This window comes from Phasianus colchicus, chromosome 7, assembly GCF_987193195.1.
Source record: "Phasianus colchicus chromosome 7, bPhaCol1.hap1.1, whole genome shotgun sequence".
In the NCBI taxonomy this organism is placed as follows: domain Eukaryota; kingdom Metazoa; phylum Chordata; class Aves; order Galliformes; family Phasianidae; genus Phasianus; species Phasianus colchicus.
Genome location: NC_143442.1, coordinates 6,044,703 through 6,067,208, shown reverse-complemented (window position 1 = coordinate 6,067,208; position 22,506 = coordinate 6,044,703). Strand labels below are relative to the sequence as shown.

Genomic DNA, 22,506 nt, shown 5'->3' with positions numbered 1-22,506 from the left:
GTTTCCTAATTTGGCCCATCTATGGGCTCAATATGGAGGCATTCTTTTAAGAGAAGAAAGCAAAATGAGTGCCATCAGCATGGAGCCTGGTGGCAAGTGTGCATGCTGTTGCATGGCATTGTTCTTTAGTCTTCATAAGTATTTAAATATATTCTCTATTTTCTTCCAGTCTAAAAATTGGTATTGCATTCAATCTGTATTTTTTCTTGCCTCAGAATCTTTTCCCCATTCTATGAAAGTATTGATTATATTACTCATCCTTTATTATAAAATGATTTTTTGATGCATTGGTAGTACTCATACGCATACTAATTCCAGATCAGCTTTTCCAGTGTGACGCTGATACTATAAAGAGGGAAAAATTCCTTTCCAGGTGCAGTTTACAGCAATGTTGGTTTGTGCTCATTGAAAGGTGATGCGTAACACTTAGGGGATGAGTTCCAGCAGTGGAAGCTGCGTGGACAGACTTGTAAAAGCAAAACCTAAAGTCTCAAAGTTCATGGCAAATAAAAAATCCTGAAATTTCAATTCTTGTGATGTGAAGGACAGCTTGACTTGTGACTCCTGTATGCTGCCTGTCGTTATTGCAAAGAGGGGAAATAATACAGTGGGTGACTTTCCTCTAAAATTGAAAGCAGGAAAGATGTCTGAGTGCAAATGGATATGGCTTCTGTTAGCTCCTGGCATGCACAGAGGTCAAAGGAATTTGCTTTGTACAAGATATGGTTCATGAAGACTTGTTATTTCCTGCTTTGTATAGTTTGCCTTACTTGGCATCTTCCTCTAGGGTTAAGGGATATTGCCAAGTTGCTGAAACCAAAATCGCAATTGTGTATTTTGGAAAACGGAAATATTATGCTGGAAGGCTAAAATATTCTTACTTACGATGGTAGTTTTTTTATTAGGGGTAAAAAAAAAAACAAAAAACCCTAACAGGTATTGAACTGGGAGATATTATGGAACAGGGTCAACAAGATATGAAATATTTAATCTTCGCAAATGCGGAGCTAAATCCTTAGGTTTTCTCTTCAACTCTTTTTTTAAATGACTTGAATGTTAGGTGCCTTATTTACCTCAGAAGATGGAGAATGTTCTTATAAACGCTTTTTTTTCCAGCAAGTTTCACTTTAGTATTCCTTCCAATGGCAGTGATGCCTATTACTGGCAATGATGAATCTGTTGGCACTCTTAACTAAGCATCTAATGTCATATTCATACTTAATTAATCTAGGTGTTAACTGTTCTATAAAATTAATTTGAGGGTTCGTTACCAATTATAAAATTCTTGTTCTGAATTGTGATTTTTTTAATATTAAAACATTGTAATTGGTAAACAGATCTTCATGTCAAACAACTACTAAAGATTGAATGCAGATTCGTCTGATTTTGCATTTTATTACTTCATGAAATAGGAAGACAATAGCCAAGCTCTTCTGTTGATGACACCAATGAAACTCTCACTAACTATAGTAGTGAATGGTCCTGATCTGCATTTTCATACATCCTAGAGCAAAATGCAGTCCAGAGAATGTAGCGAAAGGCAGCACGCAGGGAAGCTGTGAAGGATAAAACTCAGAGCCAGTGGGTGTGGCTGAGCAGCTTTGTAGTCCGTCCTTACCGTGTAGGTTGGACTGCTCATCATCCCAAGAGCCAGTTTTGCTGCCTATGGACTCTCCGCTCCTCCCTGTGGCCGGAAGACCTGGATCTTGTTGTCATGTCACCCTAGAATCATTTAGATTGGAAAAGACCCTTAATTAAGATCATTAAGTCCAACCATCTGTCAGCCTTGATTTTCAAAAATCCTCTCCTGAGGCACTCCCCAGTGTTGAGTTTTGGTTGAAGATGGCTCCTACCAAGCTTGCTTTGCCTGCAGATTAGAGGAATTGTGAATTTGGCTGTTTGTCCCCTTCAATTCCTGCTTTTTTCACTTCTTATGAATATTTGATTTTTCGGCAAGTCTTTCCCTACCCTACCAGAGGTGAGGGGGACAGCGGGGCATTTTGTTTTGTTAGGGACAAGCTAATGCCCATTCTGTAAGAGGAACTTCGGTAGAAGCAGGCTCGTATTGATACTCTGGAGAGAAGGTAGACTTGTGAAATTATCACAGAAGAATGAAAACCAAATCCCTCCCAGATAGAGGGAGAATGAAATATAGAGGGCTCTTGCTCTCCTCATAGGTAAAACTTTGCTGTCATATCTTAAGGGCTTGTGGGCAGATGTCACGGTAAGGTTGGAAAAAAAAAGAATTGTCCAGATGTCTGGAGTCAGAGGAAAGCTGCTGTGTGGGGACCTTTGATAGGACAGGCAGGTTTAATGAACCGCTGCCTGGCAGACAGCAAAGTCCCAGTATCTGCTACTGCCTGACCTCCAGTGCAGTCAGCTGTGAGCCCATTATGTTAGCTTTCATATGCATAACCATCCCCATCCTTGTACTTCCAATATTATTTGAAAGGAACTGAAGTGAAAATACTGTCAAGACCCCTCTTTACCTTGAGGAAGGAGTAGGAAGAAATGATGTGAGAAGCTGTATTTGCAATGAATAACTCCCAGAAAAATAGCTTATTGCAGGGAGAGATCTATGAAAGCGTGCTCAGGATGAAGAGCAACCATATGAGACCACCAGAACTATTAACTGAGGTTATCTGAGAACCGAGGTATCGGTAAGAATCAACAAGAGAAGATTTTGCACTTATTGCTGGAAAAAATGTCAGTGTCCTCTAGGGATTTCTAACTGCCCTTTGATAATAACTGCTAAAACCCACTGTTTTCAGGATTTGCAGGTGCTGTGCCAATCTAACTGGCTTTTCTTCTCACCTTCTATGAAGGTTTTGGTCTAAACTTTTTCTTGGTCTCTGTAACAGCGCTGTTAGAAAATGTGTTTAAACAGCAGAACATCAGTTACGTAGATTTTCATTGTGTCATTAATACAGAGGATTAAATGTAAAATAGATTGTCTCCTGATCTGAAATATTCTGGATAGGACATTCATAAATGCTTGTATGTTTTCTGGAAAACAAGGTCACAAAGGTAATATAGATTGTTCATCATAACACTACCCATAGGGGCTAGTGACATTTCTTCTCGAGAGATAATGTTTGCAATCTTCCTATTGTATTTTTGTAGTGGGGAAAAAGGACCATTCATTCTTGAGTGTGGAAGGAGCCATTTTGTGTGGGGCAAATAAAATTGGGTTGTACGCCATGTATCTGTGGAATAGAAGCTATAGATGCTCCTCAGCTATGGCATTCTCAGGCTGTGCTATACCACTGAGCTTCTGGAGTTCACCCTGCAATGCTGCAGACTTAACAGGCAACAATTATCTCCCTAATTCTTAATACTGCTACACTCAAATCACTGTGGGTAGGTCCTCTGTGCTTGCTAGTTTCTTAATCACGTATTTGATCACTCTATGGCGATTTGCACTACTTTCTCTCAGAGGACGAGCTTGAAGCTCAAACACAACTGCTGTATACTGCAACCCTGTAGTGCTTTCAGTGTAACTGCCTGTCACGAAGCAGGAGTTTTTTTTTTGACGTATTTGAAGCATGTCAGAGCTGGCAGTTCAGCTGGAGCCCTTTGTGCTGGGAGAAATCAGAGCTGATTTTGTTGGGTTTTTGGCTACAGATGGGAGCGTTTAAATGTTTCTGGAGGGAAATGACAGTTCTGCTAAATGCCCCCTCTTATGCTTTGGAGCATCTTGGAGTTTCGCAAAGCCAGGAGGGTTATTTTGGATTTAAACTGGTGTTCTTGTTCTGTTATACTTGAGCTCTGTTTTAATGGGTGTAGACACCAGAAGATTATTTTATCCCCAGATATGTTCTTTTTTGCAGAGGTTTAGCTCTTTCTGAGAAGATGAGTGCATTACCCTGCCTAAATAACATCTCTTTGAGATTGACTGTGAGTGTATACCGTGAGGCATGCACTAAAGACACTATAAATAGTGAATCATCTGTTGCAGACAAACCGGCTTCTATAATGGAATCAGTTGGATAGGTGCCATTTATCCTTATCATTTTTCTACTAAGAGTTTTACATTAGGGGGAGAAGACTTGAAGAAATGTTTTCTAGCTGCTTGCCCATCATCCTTGAACCAAGATTTATACAGGAACTGATCTTTGTATCTTTAACACTTATTGGTATTAAGAACATAGTGGAGTAACAAAACTCACTATTTTTGCAAGTTGTCGAGGAAGTCAGAAATGGAATGGCCCTCAATTTTTTTTTTTTTCTTTTTTTTTCTTTTTTTTCTTTTTAATCTTGTATGCCACAAGGTCATATATGAAATAATTTTGGGAGGAAGATTCAAGAAAGCTGTAGAAGTTGGTGTCTTTCCTATTGAACTAATTAATACACCTTTCTTAAGTAGCTGCAGTGAAAGAAGCCGTTCCGCTAAAAATGCACTTATTTACTCTAGGTTTGAAACACTGGATGTGCAGCTTCAGACACACCTAACTGCCTCTCTGTCACTGAGTTCCCACCTGTGCTCTGGTTACTCCTGCAACTGTTCCATGGCTACATCATAAATTAGAGCAAGAACATGATCTGAATGAAGTACATGGTTTTAATTAATTACTGATTTGCACCATGGCATCACAATGTGTGGCATCAGTGAGAGTGAGATAGAAATGAGGATGAAGTGGGAGCAGTGTGGAAGAGTAGGATCTTCTTAAACTAACTCTGGCATCATCCTGGTGTGCCCAGGCCTGGCATTAATAACTCATAGCATATGAACTAGATGCGTAACTTGTCATTCACTGCTTCATCTGGTTTTCTATTTTATTGGTCCACGTAGCTCAGAGTGAAAAAAATGAGCAATTTGTCTGTAAATGCCATTTAACATACCATGACTTATGTCTTTGAGTTAGTTTTAACAGCCTGATGGAGAAAGCGGTAGGAAAGCTAGAGTGAGAAAGGTATAAAAACAGCAACACTAACAGAAGGGGAGGAACTGCCTCAGAAAAATAAGGTATGTGGATGGCTGAATCTCAAAAGGAGTCTAGGCTTATTGTCTAGCAGGATAAATATGAGGAAAAACAACATGTGAGATACAATAAAAAAAAAAAACAACAATGACGGTAAAACAAAACCATTTTCTGACTTAAAATCCGTCTTTGTATTGATTTTTAAAATAAAACCCCTATTTTATTATGTGTCCCTGAATATACCAGCTAAAACCTGAAAACACAAATGCTCATATGGCCTCAGGCAGCCCCCAGCCCCCTGGCCAATATCTCTTGTCTGCCTCATGCCGCAAGAGTAAAAGTGTATACTCCCTTTGCAAGGTAGTTTATCAATAAAATCCCACAGAACTAGTTGAAAAGAGTCAAGCACAAACTCCTTTGGCTCTATAGAAAGCAAATCACTGAACCTTCAGTAAAAATTGATACAGCTACAAAAAATTAGGGAGAAAGTTTTAAAAAAGATCCAGCCTAAAGATGCACAGTTACTACTTTCTGTTAGAAGCTGCTGCTTGAATTTTGTTCTGCATTAGTTAAACCCTAAGCTGCCTCTGCTGCTCAGATCTTCTGATGAAGGAAACCCATGGATAAAATCTCTCCTCCAACAAAGCCATACTGAAGATCGGGAAAGAAAAACAGACAAACTGCTCTCATTTGAAGCATCTAGAAAAAACTATTCTCTTAATATGAGAATTACTTCTATGAATTGTAGGCTTGCCCTTACATTCAATGCAATTACACCAGCTTAGGTCTGCTGAATGTTCTGACCAATGAGACCAGCTCTGCAGTGAATGAATCCGTTTGATGCTGGATTTGAGAGCTGTGATTCAATAGCTCTGATGATTCAACAGCTTTGATGGCAAAATGCTTGTTGTGTGTCTAGAAATGCAAGGTGCTTGCTCCAGCCAGCCAAACAGTGCTTGGTTTTGTTGAGTAGGTTGGTGGTAGAATTGGAGATGGTGAGACTGGTTTAGTCTGCATCAACTGATACTTGAGCCCTGGTTTAGAAAAATGAGAAAGGCATCTGCAGGAATGGAACTGCTGAGCTGTCTCTACTCCACCCCCAAGATATTCACATATTCTAAGTAGGAGAATAATCTAACAATTTAGCATCAATTTACATATAATTAGTGCAAAATTAGGCATCTACTGGTATTTTATATTAAAGAATAAAATAATGTTTTCAGAGACTAGAGAATTTTCTGTTAGAACTGGCGCTAGATGAAAAGGAAGCTGAGCATCTCTGGAAACAACATGGCTGGCAGCAGAAAGAACAAGTAAGGAAGAGGTGTGGATGGTTGGGGACAGGAATCTTCCTTCTTTTCCACCACAAAGTGTTATTTGTAGATGTAACTCAAGTGTCCTTGAGTAAGAAGAATGGAAGCGTTTCCTAGATAGTGCCTTGGACCTAAATTAAACTATGCTCCACTCAGGGAAAGAATAAACTGAAATACTTCTTTCTTAACCGTGGGCCATTTTGCTTGGCAAACTGCCTTGGTTTTCAAATGGCAAAACACTTGATCAAACCACTTAGTCTGGTAGTGGCTCCACAGAATTAACGCATTAGTCAGCTAAGGACAGGCTATCAGGCTCCAGTGCAGTGATCCCATTGCCATTGCCAGTTGACTGCATCAGGCTGATCGTTTTGCTTTTGCTATGCTGCTTTACAACTTGAAGTCAGCAATTAAAATGTTATTACTATGCTAGTTCCAAGGTGGTATCTCAAAAAGAGATGGTTCTCCTGATGTTTGTCTTACTTGCGGGGAGCAAAACATCCTAGCGCTAAGTGGAGCAATAGCTGGCCACGGTTTTGCAGTGTGGATGAGCATCATTCAAGAGCTCCAACACAACCTGGGTTTTTCGTTTCTCCATCCCCACACCTGGAATTTAGGTCAGCCAGGCTCCTTTCAGGCAAAGCAAGCTGTGAGCCGTGTGCCTCAGCACCAGCCCCCGCACTGTTAGCAGGAGCTGCCTCCTGCCTGGTGAGTCAGCGCTGGGAAGGTTGGCATGAAAGGCTGCGAGGCCCTGCGCCCACATGCCTCCAGCCGCCGTGGTGCAGGCTCCCCATTAACAGGCTGTGTTGAAAGGACTGAGCCTTCCCTCAGAGGATCAATTAGCAGCCTTAAAATAGAATAAGGGAAGGCAGAAGCCCTCGCAGAGCCCTGCTGCTAGGAGCTCTCCTTCTCACAGAAAATCCAGCAGTAAGCAAGCGCCTGACAGATGATGGAGAGCTCTCTGTCCTTGTTCCCCTTTTAACACTTATTTCCCTGTAATTACTGGAGTGCTACTGGTCGCAGCAATCCAGTTACAGTTGCATCAGCGCTTCTGTTAACAATTTCTATTTCCAGGGCTTCTCAATTTGGCAGTAAATACCTGCTAAGGATACAGTTTGGCACACTTTACAGCACAAAGTTCAAAATGATTTTTCTATGCAATTGTTCTAAGTCTTCATATTTCAGCAGTGTGCAACAAGAACACAACTTACACAGTTTCTACACATATTAATTTAAGTGTGGAGTTGAGATGAAAGTTTCAGTCTGACCCTTGTGTCTGCCAGCAATACCTTATTATCCTTACCAATCTGTTGGGGGCATCTTCAGAAATTTAATTTCTGAATTCTGATAACTGTAAGTTACCATGAAGCTGCTGATGAATACCAAAACTCTTTGGTAAGTACAACAAAGGCAGAAGGCTTGCCCGACCTAAATTCTTGTTTAGGAATTCATCTAAACAGCTGAATCTAGGTCATGATTAGACAGCATTGCCCAATGTGTCTTCGAAATTTCTTTAAATTATTTTTACTTTCTTCTTTGTGTCATTGCCCTTCTACAATTCCTTCAAGTGTTAAATTCCTCAAAAATGTTAAACGTGTTTTCAATGTATTTTTTTTATCAGAAATTCAACGCAAAGGGCACAATACTAAAATTTCATGCAATACCTTTGACTTCATCACATTTCATTATAGAGCATTTCCCAAAGGATAAAAATGATAAAAATGTCTCAGTCCAAAAAGCAGTTGGAATAAGTTGCAGATCTGTGTATGCTAAGCTGCCCTTATACAGCTTTGATTTGTGTGACCAGCACTTACTCAGCAGTTCAGTATAACTCTTATTGACCTTGGCAGCTGTCACATCGCTGCCTGGATTTTATGTCGCTCGAGGTGTCAGTGTTCAGGGGGAAAGATGTGCAGAATATGCGTGGTTTTATTTGCAGGCGGGATGAGGTAGAACCCAAACTACACTTCCAATAGCATTATTTCACAGATGACAGTCACAGGAGACCTGTGACCAGCTTTAACCTTCTAATAGTATGCATAAATTAAGGCTACGAGAGAATACCAAGCTGCCAAATATAGAAGCTGTAGTTCTAGGGTCTTTGATTAACATAGTCTTCCAAACCTGCTCCATGACAAAAACGAAAGCCAAAGGCTTTATGAAGCGTTTTTTTTGAGAGCAGAAACTCATAGACTTATCTTTCATTTACAAAATATTTTAATAAAAGGGCAAATCTCATCCCACGTGCAGGATGGATGGCTAAGGCTTCCATTAACTGCCAAATAACCGGAGTGAGAAGGCGGAATAGAACATAGACTCACATTCCAGCTTCCCTTCTTCCCTAAACAAATGCTGGATACTTTTCTCCACCTACACCCTTATGCAGATTGCAGAGAACTAAGTCTGGGATTGACCTTCCCCGAGGCTCATCCTGAAATCGTATCTAATGGTTCTGCAATAAACAGATGTGTTCAACTGCATTTGTAATATAAAATGAATGTTTTCTGAATATCTTGGATGTCCTCTTGAGGGTGAGTTCGAATGCTGTTTTACCTGAAGGCTTTCTGTGGGATCATGCCTCTAGGTGGCACATAGATCCTTACATGGTCTGAGCTCTGCATGCCACATCTCCCTGGTGCCTGAAGCTCACGTGGTGACTCTTACCCCAGCCCTGCAGGAGCTGAGCACCAGGAAGATCATTTTTGCTCATAAAAAGGCATTACGCAGTGAAAGTAAGAATGATGATTGATCCCTGTGGCTTGGACAAAAAAAATCCATAGTGAATCAAGATAGTCACCTCCATTATTCCTGGCAGCTCTATTTGGAAGGTGTACCATATACTTTCTGTCTATGATGAGAGCACTTCATTTGCAGATGAGGCTTTGTGCGAGTAAGCACAGTTTGTAAATGAATGTTAGTAAATGAATAAACTACTTGAGATGCAAGACACTATGTAGCTGATACCTTGTGCTTATGCTGTCTGTCTAGGGCTTCCCTTATAAGCCACGGGTGTAAATGAGCACAAAATACCTAAGGGTTAAACTCTTTCACGGAACCCTCCAGTATTATAACCTCTGTACCTTGCTATTTTCTTTGCTCTCTCTCCTTTTTCCTGACATTTTTCACTCTGTTGATCAATCTGACCTGTCTGTTCACGCAGCCTACTGCTGGGCATGAAATATACCTGAGAAAGGGCTTGTGGATGTTGTCTGCAGACGCTGCCCAAAGAAATACCCTCAGCACTGCCGTTAGAGTGCTGTGCCAGCTCCTGCAGTAACTCTTGGTGACAGATGCCACCTTTTTGGAATGGCCGAAGCAGTCTGTGACACTTCTGTTTTGACCTCATATTGATCGGCTCTTTGTTCTGTTAAGGTTCTAGCAAATAACTATGCTAATCCAGATAAACTAAGTCACAGCTGAAGGTCAGCATTAGCTACAGAGCAGCCTTCAGCCACTTGCTGATAGAGTGAAAGGGTACCAGAAGGATGATGATGATTTTAACATAGTTCTGTGGGGAACTTATATATTGACATCGTCCTCTGAATCTCATCATCTTTGATGCTGACTTTGATCAATGCAGTTAATTGTGCTTGATTTCCCAAAGGATACCCAAATGCAGCAATTAATTTAATTACAGATAAATTACAAAATTTAAGAGAGAGAGACTGATTTCAGTCTGTTACACCAAGCCATTTTTCTTGGATCCAGTATTTAGTAGTATGTTTTAATCAAGCAACCACGTATGGGAGGTGCATATGGGCTGCTGATTCTAATAGATGGGCAAAGCTTAATAATTCCAACCTTCATTACAGCTCTGGTATATTTATTGCAGATATTTTAATGACAGAACTGAGTGTAGTTGCTGTGCTGTGAGAAGAAGCATCTAAACCCTGTCCCTGCAACCCCAAATGCTTCTGTCTGTCATATAAAGGTGAGAGTCATGGGGTTTCTGCACTATTTTCTTAGAACTAAATTTTCACTGACCTTTGGCAGAAAAGTTTCTTTAACTACAGCCTGGTCTTGCACTTCCTGGAGAGCTGGAAATCAGAGTTAATGAGTTATATTGAGGTGAGAAACCATGGTGTCCTTTTCTTGGAAACATGCTTCACTTTCTCCTTAATGCTACGGGGTGGCTATCATGAGATCACAGAAAGGAAGAGCAAAGCCTTTTTCTCTCCCTTGCTCTCCATGGACAAGGAATTTTCTGTTTAATCTTTTTTTTTTCAATCACAAGGAAAATTATTAAATCACGTTCCCTAAGACAAAAGCTTGCAGGAGTGAAGTTAAAAACAGGAAGATGGTAAGCAGTGAGGAGTCAAAGCATTCATTTATTTCCATCCCCGTACCCCTTTTCTCACCCAAGTTGCCCTGGAAATTTGACAAAAATTACTTTCTATATGGTTGGAAATGCTCTATTTAATACCTCCGAGTCTCCCAAAAGGCATTTCAGTGGCAACAATGGTCTGGGTCATCCACAAACCTTTCTGTCTCCTCTTCTTGACATTTCTAAGAGCGTCTATGCACGTTGCTTTTTGCTTGGTGATGTACTACACTTCCACTCAGTGCAGGCAGCTAGAGGTGAGCTGCAAAATCCCTTCCTTTGGGCTGCTGCATCCTCACTGCCCTGTGGTGGGCAGAGCTGCCCAAGGGACCCACAGTGATGACCAAGTCCAACCCCTGGCTCTACAAAGGGCCACTCCAAACCCTGTGTCTGAGAGCGCTGTCCAAACACTCCTTGAACTCCAGCAGCTTGGGGCTGTGCCTACTGCCCTGGGGATGCTGCTCCAGACCCACTGCCCTCTGGTGAAGAACCTTTCCCCAAAACATAACTCACGGATTGCCTAGTTTAACTGTATAAACACTGGCTTGAGTGAATTTTCTGGCCTACTGCTTTACAAGTCTACTTTCTCTGATAGCCTACCTTGATTCCTCAGGTTTTCAAGTTGATGAAGACAAAACAGAACAGAGTAGGAAAGCCATGGCTTTTTCTAAGAGAAGAGCTTTTCCATTTAATGTCGTTTGTTGTTTTGCTTGGAAGGTGTGCACTAAGCACTCCATCAGCAGTGTCCCTACAGCTGCTACATCAACAAAGCTTGGGGGCACAGGGCAGCCATGTCATACCAAGTACTTTTCTTTGCAGATCCATTCCATCCTGAGTCTCTTTGTACCCCTGATCTCATTGATTTTATTGGCTGTGCTAATTTAGCAGTCCTTTGGGCTGATGATCATAATTATAACACACAGCTCAGCTTGAGTAAACAGGTTCATTGCAGACCCAGCGTTTTCTGATGTCCAATGGCAAATAAACATACCTTTGACAAGTGGTGCTTCTTAAATGCTTCTCTCTGCTTGCTACAAATCCTAAAGAGCTATTGCAGAATTATGCAGAAAATGGGAGTTATTCTGTATTAAGTTAAGCTCCATATATTTTCTTACATTGCTCTAAAATTTTTGGAAGGCTGAGTTCCTTAGAAGCAGATGGACACTGACAGAATTCAAGATAGCTTTTACTGTGCCTACCCAACTACAGTCTTTTTATTGTTACTAATAAGGTAAATATTTATGTCAGGTTTTTCTTTGACAGCTCTCTCAGAGTAACTGTGTCATGCAGTTGGCAGAGTGTGTTTTTAATAAAGACATTTGTTTTAGAGTTCAGTGGTGAAATATAACTGCAGTGCAGCAAGCTGCATATATTATAGACAGTAATTGGTAATAATTATAAAATCCTTTGCCTGAAAATAGTGATGAAAGAGCACTTAGATGAATGACAAATGAGCTGTTCAAAGCTCAGGTGATGCCAAAGGTAAGGCTGCAGGGGAAGGTTAATTCACTGCCTCTGTGCACGTGCACTGCAAGTATTAATGGTCCCCCCCTCCTTGCACCTTGAAGGCTTTCTGCTTCAATCAGTGGGCAACCCCACACTCCCTATTACTTTATGCCTGCCCTCAAAGGAACAAAACCCAACTTCATTAATTGCACTGGGGTTACTGTGTGCTCTGATGCAAGCATACATACTCATACCCCAGTAAGGCAGCAGAAGCTGGACAAGATCCAGAAGCCCTTATTTGCATCATTGCATACTCCTGTCCCAGCCACTCTTCCATTTCCATTAGCTGGAAGGTAGAATGAATAATTAGAAATAACACGCAGTCTGTTCTGAATTAGGACAGCACTTGAAGGCAAGCATTCAAGAGGAAATTATTGGTCCAAGATATGTCTTAAGGATGCAGAGCGTTGGCGTGATCAGTGTTAGGAAACAACTGCTGCGATCAGTTTTAGCAGCATATTCTTCTGTCACTTTTATCCACGCAGCTCTTTGGATAAATACATTTAGTGGGAGTTCTGGGCATACACTGATTCATCCGGCTGCAGCACTTAAACACATCTCAGCAATTTGTACTTCAAACAGTATTTAAACTCAATCTTTTAATTCAGTACAGACATTATTTGTATGGTACCTAATCCAGTGCAAAACTTTCTTCCAGTTTATTTCTAGCTATGATACCAAAAACAGGTTGCAGCCAAAGCATCAAATGCTGTTTTATCTGTTATGGCTTTATTGGTTGAAGATGATACTATGTAGTAGGCCTATTAATGGGGGAAAAAATTTCTTTCCCATAGACGAATATTTAGTACCTGAGCTAATAAGCTCACTTCACAAGAGAGATACTCTGAAGAAGCAATTTCATTGCCACAGCGTGACTTTACATGTAAGAAAAGGGACGAAGTGAAAACCTCTTTAGGAAAATGTGAATAGAAAAACATTCTTGCTATTTTTGGATGTGGTCTTAAGATAAGATTCAAGCTGAGAAAGTACATCCTGTTTTTGTTTTATCGGGATGCGACATCTCAGTCTTTTGCCACTGCTGGAGCCTGCAATTAGGGCAGAGTGATTTCCAGCCTCCTTGGCCTTCACTTGATTTGTGGGCTGTCAGGGTGCAGCCTGAAATGTAACAAACTGATTAACTATATGGAATTTTGGGGCCACAGTATGCTCTATATTTTCCAGTTAACCTTTTTACTAAGTGAGAACCTGCTTTTGGGATGATAGTGCTTGATTAATTATTAGCTCTTATTGATCACCACAGTTATACGAACTCTACGGTGTAATTCAGATTTTTTTTTTTTGGCCAAGTAACTTGTCATTGTGAGCTACAGCTTTGCAGAAGAATAATCTGTACAACCATGAGATATATAGCAGCAAAAGTATCAGAAGGAAAAGAAGTATTTCAAGGATTTCCTGCTGTGGCATTATCTCCTTCTCTTTCTTCCTCTGAGAAAGACAGCAGCTGAATTTGCACTCTGTCAAAAAGCTGAGAAGTCAGCCTCGTTTGTAGGACCCACCACCATTTCCAGAGCCGTCTGAAAAGCACAAGGTGATACTTTTCCTTACGCCTCAGAGACAGCACACAGCCTAGTATGGATTTTGTTTTTTTGGTGGAGAGTTTCCCAGAGCAAGTTGACTGTCTGTTTTTAGCTCTGCCTTCTGTTTGCATCCCTATAACAAGACATGCCTCAGTTAGGAGGAGCGGTGACGATTCTACCTGATGTAAACCAGTGTTTACTCTCTCCTTTCCTTGCTGCCCAGACTGAGCTACGGGTGCAGAACCATCCCTGTCCTTAAGAAACAAGATGTGTCTTCTAGTTCTGCAGAACTATTGACAAAGTGGATGGAACAGGACACACAGCTCTCCAAGGTTCAGCACTCAGGTCTGAGCTACTACTTTTTGCACAGTAATAACATCACTGTCAACAAGTGGATTTTTCCCCCTTTCATCTATCAATGTCTAACAGCCCATCTTTTCTATTACTTAATACTTTTGTATGCATATAACTACACCAGCGCACTAGGCAAGCTTCTTGAGTGCTAGGTGCTTAAATGCTTGGCAGTTCAACTTAAACTCTGGAGGAAATGGATGCATTGAAACATTTTCAAAGCAGGAAGGAAGGTTTCTGCATATTATAGCTGTGTTGAAGCTGTAGTAGCTATTACTCAGTGCAGAGAAGTCTTCAGATGCTGCTGAATGCAGTTCAAGGAAGAGAAGTTCTCAGAATTATTGATGTTCAAATCAGTAAATGTGTCTGGCATTTATCACTTCAGATGATGGTCACGCTTTACTTTCCAGGTATGCTGCAACCAAAAACCTTGTGCAACCGCTGCTCACAGAGCAGATATTGAGTCACGTTAGCTTCAGACTCACTTTAACTTCACCACTCACATAAAGAAATGCAATTTAGCGTAAGGTTTATAAATATGTTTTAATTGGACCATTACCCATCTCATCTTTTTGCCACAGAAGCTGGAATTGCCTGTTCTTATTAACACATTATTTCATGGTTTCATTTAACAACTGTTTTTGCCTCAAACTGGGATGGTTTGACATACGCAGTGTTGGTGATCTGGAAATAAGCCCAATTTGAGTTGACATGGATTGCACATGTTAGTTAATTGCTGGATGCATTTTGCTTCTGTATCACAAATATTTTTATATGTTAAAATGGTGTGTTTGCACTGAACAATAAGTTAACTGGATGCCAAATGAATATTAGGTCTGTTTCCTTTTAAATGAAGAAGAATGGATCTCAGTATGCAATAAGACTAGTGAACAGCAGTGCTTATTTTTAGATTATGCTTTTAAAGCTAAACACTATCTTTAAGTAGAAGAGGAAGGTGCCATTTCTTTCATTACATTTTTACACTTGATTTCTTTTGGCAGGTTAAGACAGCAACTTTACATGAAATGGATGATTGGATGGGATTTTGTGAATCCTGGCTTCCAGGTTATTTCTTTTCTAATAAATCACAGTGAAAGTGGTCTTCTTAAGTCATCTCATTAGTCTTCATTTTTGTCTCCTTCTCTTGATTTCACTTTGAAAAGACTCCGTCCGCATTAAATAACTCTCATCTTTCTGTTAAAATTAATGGGTGCAACTAACCTCTCCAAGCAAGTGAACAACCACTGTCTGATCACTGCCGAGGTTAAGCACTTAGCTTCCACTGTAACCGAGCTGCATAAACCTTGTTTTTAAGCCTGGTTATCAGTTCCTGCCCCATACTGAGGTCCCTTTCTGCCTACCTCAGTACTAAAGAGTTTGGGGTACAGACCCTGCATCATAGTGTTGCAGCCAGTTCTGCAGCAATCCCAACATAATTCACTTTGCTTGTGGTACAAATGCTTCACTGAGCTTGTGAGCGCAAATGAAACTTTAAAGCTACCTTTGTTCTACTTTCAGCACAGGCAGTAGACTTTTCCAGCTACCTCTGGACTGCACCCAGAGGGCTTTCCATTTACATACCCATGGTTTGTTTTTTTTCCATTCCTTTTGTTACTAAAAATCAAATATTTAATCACAAGAATTCTTTTCAGATTTCTAGATGGATGAGAAGACATAAATCAAATTATGGGTACTTGCTGGCAATCATATGGACTTGATCTGCCTGCTAAGAGGAGCATAAATTAATTCAGATTAACATTTTACGACCATGGAAAAAAAATTCTGGTACTCTGCAAACAAAATTCTTTTGGTGTCTGGGGATTAAGTTAGGCTGAATAGCTCGTGAATTGCTCTTCTCATTCTCTTTTATTCCCACCTTGCTTTCCCTTGAGAATGGCAAAATGAAATCTGCACAGGTCTCAGATTTTCACTAAAACTTCAATCTGTTTCTGTCAGACTGCCTTTTTCAGGAGTTAGGGAAGCACTGAGCATCCTCTGATTTATTTTCCTTTGAGCTTGTGTAATTCTAGATGCAAAACTGAAAAAGAAGGAAGTTTTGTATTAGATACTCTTGTATTATTTCCAGGAATAATATAAAGTTGAAAAGAAAAGCTAAAAGCTGGGGTGACTTCCTGATTCATCTGAAGAGCAATAGTGTAGCATCTCCTTTGCTACAGATGTATGCCTGCCTTGACTTAGTAAAAAAAGAGTCCAACTACCTGCAATACACAGCTGATTGCAGGGTTTCAAAGAGGTCCGACAAGAAAGGCTGAATGGGGAGACCGTTCTAAAGATTGTCTGCTAATTGAGATCGTTTGAATGCATGAAAACGGGTTTAAAGACCAGCTTTCAGCAACTGCTGCCAACCAGTGAAGGATACGTGAACCATCAGACACAAAGGGCACTTTTCCTTTTTTTTCCCCCCCCAACTAAATCAATACCTCCAAACGTACAAAGTGGTTTTTGATCTTGCCAAACACCCCACAAGTGGCACTGACTCTTCAGTACTCATGCTAAGAAAGTCATGACTTCTACAGAGCAGCTTGGAAACATCCACCAACCGTATCCTCCTTTGGTAACTTTTAAGAGCAATTACTTTATTCTAGGTACAAAATCCCTCATCCTTTGTTACAAAGATCTAATTATGTGGTAAAATTTCTCTTGCTTATATTTCAATTGGCTGAAGCATTGACCCTGCTGTGCTCTATATTGATAGATAAAACTACAGCTTTAGTTTGAGCATTGAAATCTCACAGCAGTTCCTCCTTTGAAGTGCTAGGCTCTGATACATGAGGGTAATCCAGCCTAGGACACAATACAGCTAAGAGACACGTGAAGACTCTTCCACTGTTTTCTCTCACTTGGTCCAGCATTTTATGAAAAGCAGCAAGAACTGCTGGCACGAGGTAGGCACTGCCAGCAGTGCAGAATCTAGAGATCAAGAAAATAGATGACTCTGCAAACACCATCTTTATTATGAAAGCATCTCTTGGAAGATGGGGGCAAAGAAGCAGTGCAAAAAATATTTCATCAGTTTGGAATTTTTGAAAGAAGTATACATCTTCTTTTGCTTAGGACTGTACCAGATGGTATTTCCTGGTTTTTAACAAATTTAAGAGATGTCCTACTGAATCAGACCAGTGGTCTGCACAGTATTGCCTTTGATGGTACAATGGAGATGCTATTTAGGGAGAGCACATGAGCCACCCCTCATGTGCCTCTTCTTATCCTAATTCCCCAGAATCCATGACATTGAATTAGGAATGTTACAGCATGATTTTGAAGTTAAAGTAGATTATCCCAAAATATTTCAAGCAATAGAAAAGGATAAATCTGCTTAATTTTAATATTGTATTTTTTTTTTTTTTTCAAACCCACCCAACCCCTCTGGATAAATAAAACCTATTAATGTGAGCATTGTCAATATTATTTTGGGATAACTATAACAAGTGCAGCATTTTGTGTCTTACTTCTCAGCCACTCACATGCATCTTTGCATTAACTGCTGTCAACAGGGCATTCTGGAAGCCAGTGTACCACAGGTGGCCAGAGGATAGCTGAAAGCTGTCACCTACCACACAGGTGGGAGACGTGAGTTCTGTGGGCTCTCAAGGTAACATTGAGTGCTTATAGCTCTAAACTGGGAGAAATCTGAGTTGTAGGTATTTTTATGTTATTTTCAGTTGGCACTGGTTCAACTAGTGAATTACCATTAGTTGTCATTGAATTGCTGATGAATTCATGTCCTTTTAAATTATTTTTGAATGTGTGCCTACAGGCTCTAGCAGGCTTCTTCAAGTAATATAAATGAATAAATCAACAATAGGTATCCACAGAACTATTACACTCGGGAGCACAAATGGCTCAGTAAGAAAGCACTTATTTAATATTAAATATTTGTTTTAAGCTGCTTGCACTTTCAGTATAACCAACTCCTTATCTGTTGTTAAAATGCTTATCTTTATGTGATAGGCAAGGAACAGTTACCTATGTGAAAGCTAAGGGGTGTGTGGAGAAGAGCTTGAGAGCTCTGTGAGTTAAAAGTGAACTCAGGGATACAAAACAAATAGAGATGCAACACTTGTGTTTGCTGCAGGTTTTCCTTCTTTTCCTTCTTTCTTTCATCTGAGTGGCTGGGAGAAAATGACACGATTGCAGTTAATTATAACTAATCCTTCAGAATTTCAACACAGACTAACAGAAAGTTCAGAGAGTTCCACCAGCAGCTTGCTCTGTCCTTAGGAGGCAATGAGACTTTGCCCAAAATAGTTACATTATTTCTCAGCATATGAAAAAATATGCCACGTTTCTTAGTAAATGCATCTGATATAGTTCTGAAAACCAAGGCTGTAGTGAAAAGCAATAAACTTTCAGTACTTGTGCATAGGTTCTAGGACTACAGAACATTTTTTTCTTTAAGTTCAGAAATGTCACTCAAACACAGAACTTAGTAAGAAAATGGTTTCATCTTGTTTTATGTGTGCACAGAGATGGAAAATAGATCAATATAGACCTTAGAAAGAAATAACTAGATGAGGATTTTGGAGGGAGGAAAACATTACATAAGTTAGTAACTGTTGCCCTAATTGGTTAGTGGTATTGAGAAACACTGCAGCACAGATGGTCACCTTTAGAAAGGTGAGGGTCTGTTACTCCCTGTACTGTTGATGCTCGTGGATATGCTGCACTTGATGGTTTTGTGAATTATCAAGGAGTGAGAATGTGTCAATTACTTGCTTCACGGGCTACCTGATGTGTGCAATGATGCTGATTTTGGTGCTTAACAGGAGAAGTGCGTGGTGGAGAACAGAGGAGCAGGAACACTGAACTCATTCCAAAATGCTGCTAGGAGGCTGCCAGTGCAAGCGCATGGGCTGGAATACATTTCCCTGGAAGCATTGCCTAGGCAGGAATGTGACCTGTACAGTAAGCAGGTCCTCAGAAGAAATGAACATAAGACAAATTCCCTATTACCTCTAAATAAAGAGGAAGAAAGAAGCAGGAGGTGATTTTAAAGTGTTTAAACCTTCCTTAAAAAATATGCAACAAAAATTGTTTCAAATTGTTTTGTATCTATTCTTGGACTCTCATTTAGCTCTATTCTACATACATTCCACATACAGATATGAATGATATTTGAATTGAATCCATTCTATTGGGAACTGGTTAAATTTGTTATTTTATATTTGAAAATGCTGAGAAGTGCAAATTCAGAAACTTATGCAAAACATGGTAAGTTGATGGAAAATAGCGTATAATGCATTTATTGTGTTTGTGTGTGTATAGACAGGACGTATAAACAATTTGTGAAGAAACTCTGAAGAGGGTGGAGATGGCTGAGTCCTGACAGGGAGCCCCTAAAAGAGGAAGAGAGCTGGTATGAAGGAAGGCTGCTGGCTGGGCTGAACATCCTTCTCATCACTGGTTCTTGGAGCAAAAATTGCTGACTACTCTCTGTGCAAGTGTTTTGGAAGTTGTGATGGAATATACAGCTGGTCACTGAATTTTTATTTGTTCTTTCCTCTTATTTCAGTTGTGGAACCTTCACTTCTGTTTTTCTTTTGCCTTAAAAATTGCAGCTATCTGTAGCGTGAACACTTTCCTGTTTCATGGTGCATAGTTAATGAACATAAAGATGTTATAATTATGAAATAAACAAGAGAGTGTGGCAAAGCAGATTATAATAACAAAAAGAGAATAGATAGAAAGCTTACCTTGTCCTGGGCTCACTGTAAAACTCCAAAGAAGGGATCTCCAGAAGAAACCCTTCCCTGCTGGTAGTCAGCTCTTAAATAGGTCTAGGAGAGGTGGAGCCAGGCTCCACCCCTTCCTGCAGCACAGGTGAATTGCCTTCACCTGTGCTCCCAGGGCTGACTCATTGCTCGCCTCAGGGAATCAATCGGAGGTTCAGGCTGTGACTCAGCAGTTCCCATACACATGTAGACAGGGAATTTAGTAGCAGCTCATTTAATTAATAAATCTAGCAATGTATTATGTAGAATTATTAAAGACTTTTTTTTTTTCCCTTATGAAATAGCGCTAGAAATACTTTTGTATCAAGCAATGATCTGTGCAAATATATTTACAAGACAAAGCCAGCAAAGTGCTGTGTGTTGGAGAACGGAAGCTGTTCAGTATCAGAGTGGCTGGGTCAAACCACATTTCTGCAGCTGACTACATTCAGGAACTTCTTACCATTTGGAAGTATGGTCCAAACCTTCAGAGGCTGAACACTGTTGTGACTGTCTTTGCCTGCTAGCTGCTTTTTTGCCTTTGCAGCAGGTTTTTGCATGCTGCAGTCCATCGAGCAGAGGGACAATCGAGGTGCACTGATGTTGGACTGAACCTGCAGTCCCAAAGCAGGAATTTCTGTGTTTCTAACATGGTGACTAGACTTAATCCATTGTATGGATGCTCAGAACTATGTGATGGGATTGAACTTCCTTGAGGAAAAGCCCTTCTTGGGAATCTCCTGTGGTAGTGTGTATCTGCGGAGCCCCAGATGTGTGACTAAGGATGACAGGCAGTAACTAAGAAGCATGTTAAAAATAGCCAGTCAATTTAACATCAGCATCAAATGCCGTTATTGATTGTGCTGAGCAAATCCCTTCAACATTTAATTAAAGTGGAAGAGAAGCACTAAAAAAAGCAGAAAAGCCAAAAGCAAAAACAGAATTATAAGAAAATCTTGTGATTTTTTTTTCTTCTCTACAGTCTTCAACAGCTTCAGACCTAATAATTACTCACTAGCCTGGAGCCCACTTTATCTCATACTATCACCTTTGTTACCAAGTAGTGTCTCAGAACACAAAAACCTTAATTCTTGACAGGTTCCCCAGATGCTAAATTATCGCCAGTTACTACTTGTAGAGAAGACCTTCTTTCTACAAGTAGAATCGCTGCTCGCTGCTCTTTCTGTAAAGCTAGACTCCAATCAGGAAAGGTTAATAGCTTGTGAAGTGCCTCCATTGAAGCTTTTCTTCTTTTGCATGGCAGGTGGAATTCTTGCCCTGTCATAGCTGTTGAATAGGAAGCAGAAGCATTGCTTTATGCTGTACTGTACTCCTGTTTTTCTTTAACAGGCATGCCATCATACTTAAAGAGGACTTTCTCTTATGCACCACTACAAGTACCGTGTTTCCCTGAACATTAACAAGGCTATCACATATTTAACCTTCAGGGACTCTAGCCAAGAAGATAATTGGTCTTTCTCAATAGTTCTGGTCTGCACTCCAATTTGTAGTGATTATCTGTTTGATAAATATACCTCCTCCTTTTACCCAACACTGGCACCAAAAGGTCTGATTCTGCCTTCTCAATTTCAAGATCATCTTGAAATTTGAACAGGGCAAATGATTTTAGGGTCGGTGAAAAGAAAAAAAAATGTCCTCAAACACATAAAGTCTGTAGGAAGGCAGGTGGTGGTTTCTGACCTTTGTGTACCCCTGCTGGTACAGCTGTGTTCATCCAAGTGCAGATGGAAGGTATGTCCCAGAAGGGTCTAGAGTGCAAATGTTAAATGCTTTCTAGTGACTGAAGGACTGCAGGACTTGGATTCTTAGGGGAACCCAAGGAGGGATGAGCAAGAGCGGGTCTCTGCACTGTGACTGGGAGCCACCAGGGGATGCAAGGGGGGTTAAATCTCTACTAATATTTAGCTCTGACCTGCCATTCACCCCTTGTAGCTTGCAGGACCACCCTCTGCTACTTATACCTTGGAAAGCAGTGCAAATGAAAGTCATATAAAGAAGAATGATGTGTGCTTTAGAAATCACTTCCAATCATCAGAGAACTGGGGTTGAGAAGACCAGGAAGGGACACGGAGCTGAAGGCAATGGTGTGCTGCTACACTTCTGCTTGTCCAGCCAGCTCAGCGCTGCTGGAGGCCTGACTTCAAAACCTGTTTCAGCAGTTGTTTCAAGTTTGGGCAGGGATGCACACTGGGATTTGGGATATTGTACCCCACAGTGGGTGGTGAGTTTGGACTTAATGCAACATTAAGACTGGCTTTAAGTATTCACTGAGCTATAGTTTAGCTAGGGTCTTAATAAAGATAAAAGTCCTGCCTACATGCATTTCTTCTGCATTACTAAAGAAATCATCATCTGAGAGTATGTTCACAACAGGACTGCCATCGTTTATGGCAGGTGTCTTGATAACTCCCTATTTAAAAATAAATTATGTTTGGTCCTTAAATAGGAATAATATTAAATGGAATGCCTGCTTAATCTGTTAGGTCTGCCACAAAGAAATGACACTACGAGAAGTGTGAATGACTGATATCCTCTTTCTTTCTCCTCCCTGTTCTAATTACACACGATGGCACTCACTGTGTCCCTTGTGAATGCCCAGAATTGGTGCAGCAGGGGAAATGCAAGCTTCCTTACGCTGCAGTCTGTTCATTAGCATCGATTTCTGAGGCACTGCCCCTAAGGATGAGCGGATAATTTCTTTTCCAGATTCCCATGATCCCAGCTCATAATAGACTATTAAAAATAACTTATAAAGCTTCAGTGTAAGTTCTGCAAGAATCAGAGATTCAAGAATTTGAGATTCGA

At 40.4% G+C, this 22,506-nt stretch overlaps 1 protein-coding gene across 7 annotated transcripts in view; it reads left to right on the top strand.

Annotated features, from left to right (window-relative positions):
- The window catches only part of LOC116227292 (uncharacterized), a 77,384-nt gene that overhangs the window by 51,659 nt on the left and 3,219 nt on the right, over positions 1–22,506 (top strand). For 3 of the 7 annotated variants that reach the window (XR_016468124.1, XR_016468122.1, XR_016468116.1), the window contains 3 exons: positions 10,065–10,163; positions 13,821–13,942; positions 14,950–15,032. The exons of 1 other annotated variant lie outside the window; for it this stretch is intronic. Coding sequence is in view for 3 of the 6 variants with exons in the window: in XM_090143555.1 (XP_089999681.1) it covers positions 4,415–4,452 (38 nt within the window). In the remaining 3 variants the exon portion in view is untranslated. Of the gene's footprint in view, positions 1–4,414; positions 5,059–10,064; positions 10,164–13,820; positions 13,943–14,949; positions 15,033–19,234; positions 19,642–22,506 lie in introns of those variants that run through there. 3 more of the 7 variants (XM_090143556.1, XM_090143557.1, XM_090143555.1) reach the window with 3 other exon arrangements.